Raw genomic sequence first — 2,087 nt, 5'->3', positions numbered from 1 at the left:
AACAATAAATATATGCAAGCATTGTTTATACGCCACAGAGTACAATGTAGAGTTCTATAATGCCTCTTACAAAAAGGAGGATAAGACCGCAGGGAATACACAATGTAGATTTTCCAGAATAAGAATGCGGATAATTATGAGCAGACCAACGTTGGTTTCGTCTAATGGAGTAGAGAAGTGCGAGAGAAGATTTACCCGAAACTTTTTTAAAATAAAGAACTTCTGTATTAAACAAAAGTGAACTGATTGGGGAACCAGTAACAGAGATGTCAATTTAAAATTGTCACTGAGTGCAAGGAGATAGGATAGAAACCTACGGTACAATATAAGGGGAAAAAGTGCCGCACATTTGAACAGAGGATAGGTACCGGGTTATGGAGAGAGGCGTGCACTAGGATTAAATTGGGACTGTACCAGCAGTTATTTGAAACCATGTTGTGATAATGATAAGAGAAGGGTCCAGGTGTAATGGTCTACTTTTATTCCTCCTGTTCTGGTGAACAGACAATGTGTCAAATAAGACCAATAAAGATTAATAATATAATATCAATAAATGGATCAAACATTAATAAGCGTCATCATCAACAGTAACCAACACTCACACGGTTAAAAACATGGCTAGCACAACAGCATCACCATTGTAAACTCCCTATTGGGAAGCTCAGGTTTGTGACTTTTACAGATTCATATTCAGGATGGAGAATAAGGTGTAGGTTTGTGTAGAAATAATGGAAGCACTCGGGTAATTTCTGAAAAATGAGTTAACATGCGAAATGTAATAAATAAGAGAGCAAGGGGGGAAACGATTGGGATAAAATAGAAATTTTAATTCGGGAGCTGGTGGAAGCTACACAAAATGAAAGGTGAAAACCGCAAGAAGACAGAGAGAGCTGCAGAGTCGAGGAAGTTGGGGAAAAATAGAAATGGCACAGGAGAAAGTGAGATCAATTGAAAAGTTAAACTATTAGGAAAACTGGAAAATTAAAACGCGGGTTCGGAGGATGTCAAAATGTTTGATCAACAGGAGAAGATAACGGCATCGTTGAGGGATGCGGTTTCCAATCAGTCCCTCAATTCTAAATGTGACAGCGAGCCAAAGGGTATCTGTCAATCTTGCAAGAATATTTCGAGGTCATCAGAGAGAGGGAGGGACAAATGCTTTGAAAAAACGGCGGTGAGTCAGTGGGAAGGAGCAAAAAACAGCTATATAAAGGGCAGCGGGATCAGACATGTAGAAGGTAGGGACAAGAGGGAGAGAGTCACAACAATATTGACATCTTTCTCCAACAGTCTCAAGCACCAGCGAAAGGAACACACTTCAGAGCTAGGATTCTTGAGAAGCCCAGACTGAACGCTTGTGAGCTGAGATGAAGTGCCTGGTGTGTGTTCTGGTCATCAACCTGTTGCTGACCTCCTTTCCGGTTTCTGTCTTGTCCCAGTCTTTGAGAAGTGGGGAATTGGGAATCAAGCTGTGCGGTCGCGAATTCATCCGAGCCGTCATTTATACCTGTGGGGGTTCCCGATGGAAGAGGCTTCTCGATAACCAAAACGGTGAGTATTCAGTGAAAAATAAACTATCTTAATTGCTGCGTCCCTGTCCAAAAGGTTGAGCGTTGTAAACAATATTGCGATTGAGAGGTCGTAATGCTGTTTTGTGGAGGCTCTGAGAGAGTCAATAATCTAAGCGATACTCTCATTAATATTAAAACTGAAATAATCATCTTATTTATAAAGTGCCATTCCCGAAAATGACACCTTGAGTGGAAATGATAAGATGCTAATTCCAACTTCATTTGCAAGAGCCTGCCACTCTTACAGATTCTTATGAAGAAAGTGCATCAATTCTAACCATGTCACTATAAGTCACTGTTCAGTCTGTTTTCAGCCTGGGTGTAAACATTGACCGTACTCAGGTAAGTTCTGAAAGACAGGTTAATGTGATGCTTGTTATCAGCACAGTTAATAACAGAGGACTGCACTCTTTTAAGTGAGAAATAGTAAGAACTGCCGATGCTGGAGTCAGAGATAACACAGTGTGGAACAAAAACAAAGTTGCTGGAAAAGCTCAGAGGTCTGGCAGCATCTGT

General features: G+C 40.7%; 1 protein-coding gene across 1 annotated transcript in view; it reads left to right on the top strand.

Moving 5' to 3' along the window:
* The first annotated feature begins 1,256 nt into the window (after positions 1-1,256).
* Positions 1,257-2,087, top strand: part of LOC109927324 (relaxin-3-like) — a 3,164-nt gene continuing 2,333 nt past the window's right edge. Inside the window, exon 1 of the mRNA XM_020527311.2 lies at positions 1,257-1,551. Within this exon, the coding sequence (XP_020382900.1) occupies positions 1,368-1,551 (184 nt within the window). The 5' untranslated portion in view covers positions 1,257-1,367. The remainder of the gene's footprint in view (positions 1,552-2,087) is intronic.

Source organism: Rhincodon typus, chromosome 3 (assembly GCF_021869965.1).
Source record: "Rhincodon typus isolate 14 chromosome 3, sRhiTyp1.1, whole genome shotgun sequence".
Classification (NCBI taxonomy): Eukaryota; Metazoa; Chordata; class Chondrichthyes; order Orectolobiformes; family Rhincodontidae; genus Rhincodon; species Rhincodon typus.
Note: the sequence above shows the minus strand (reverse complement) of the source record. Positions and strands in the feature narration are given on the sequence as shown.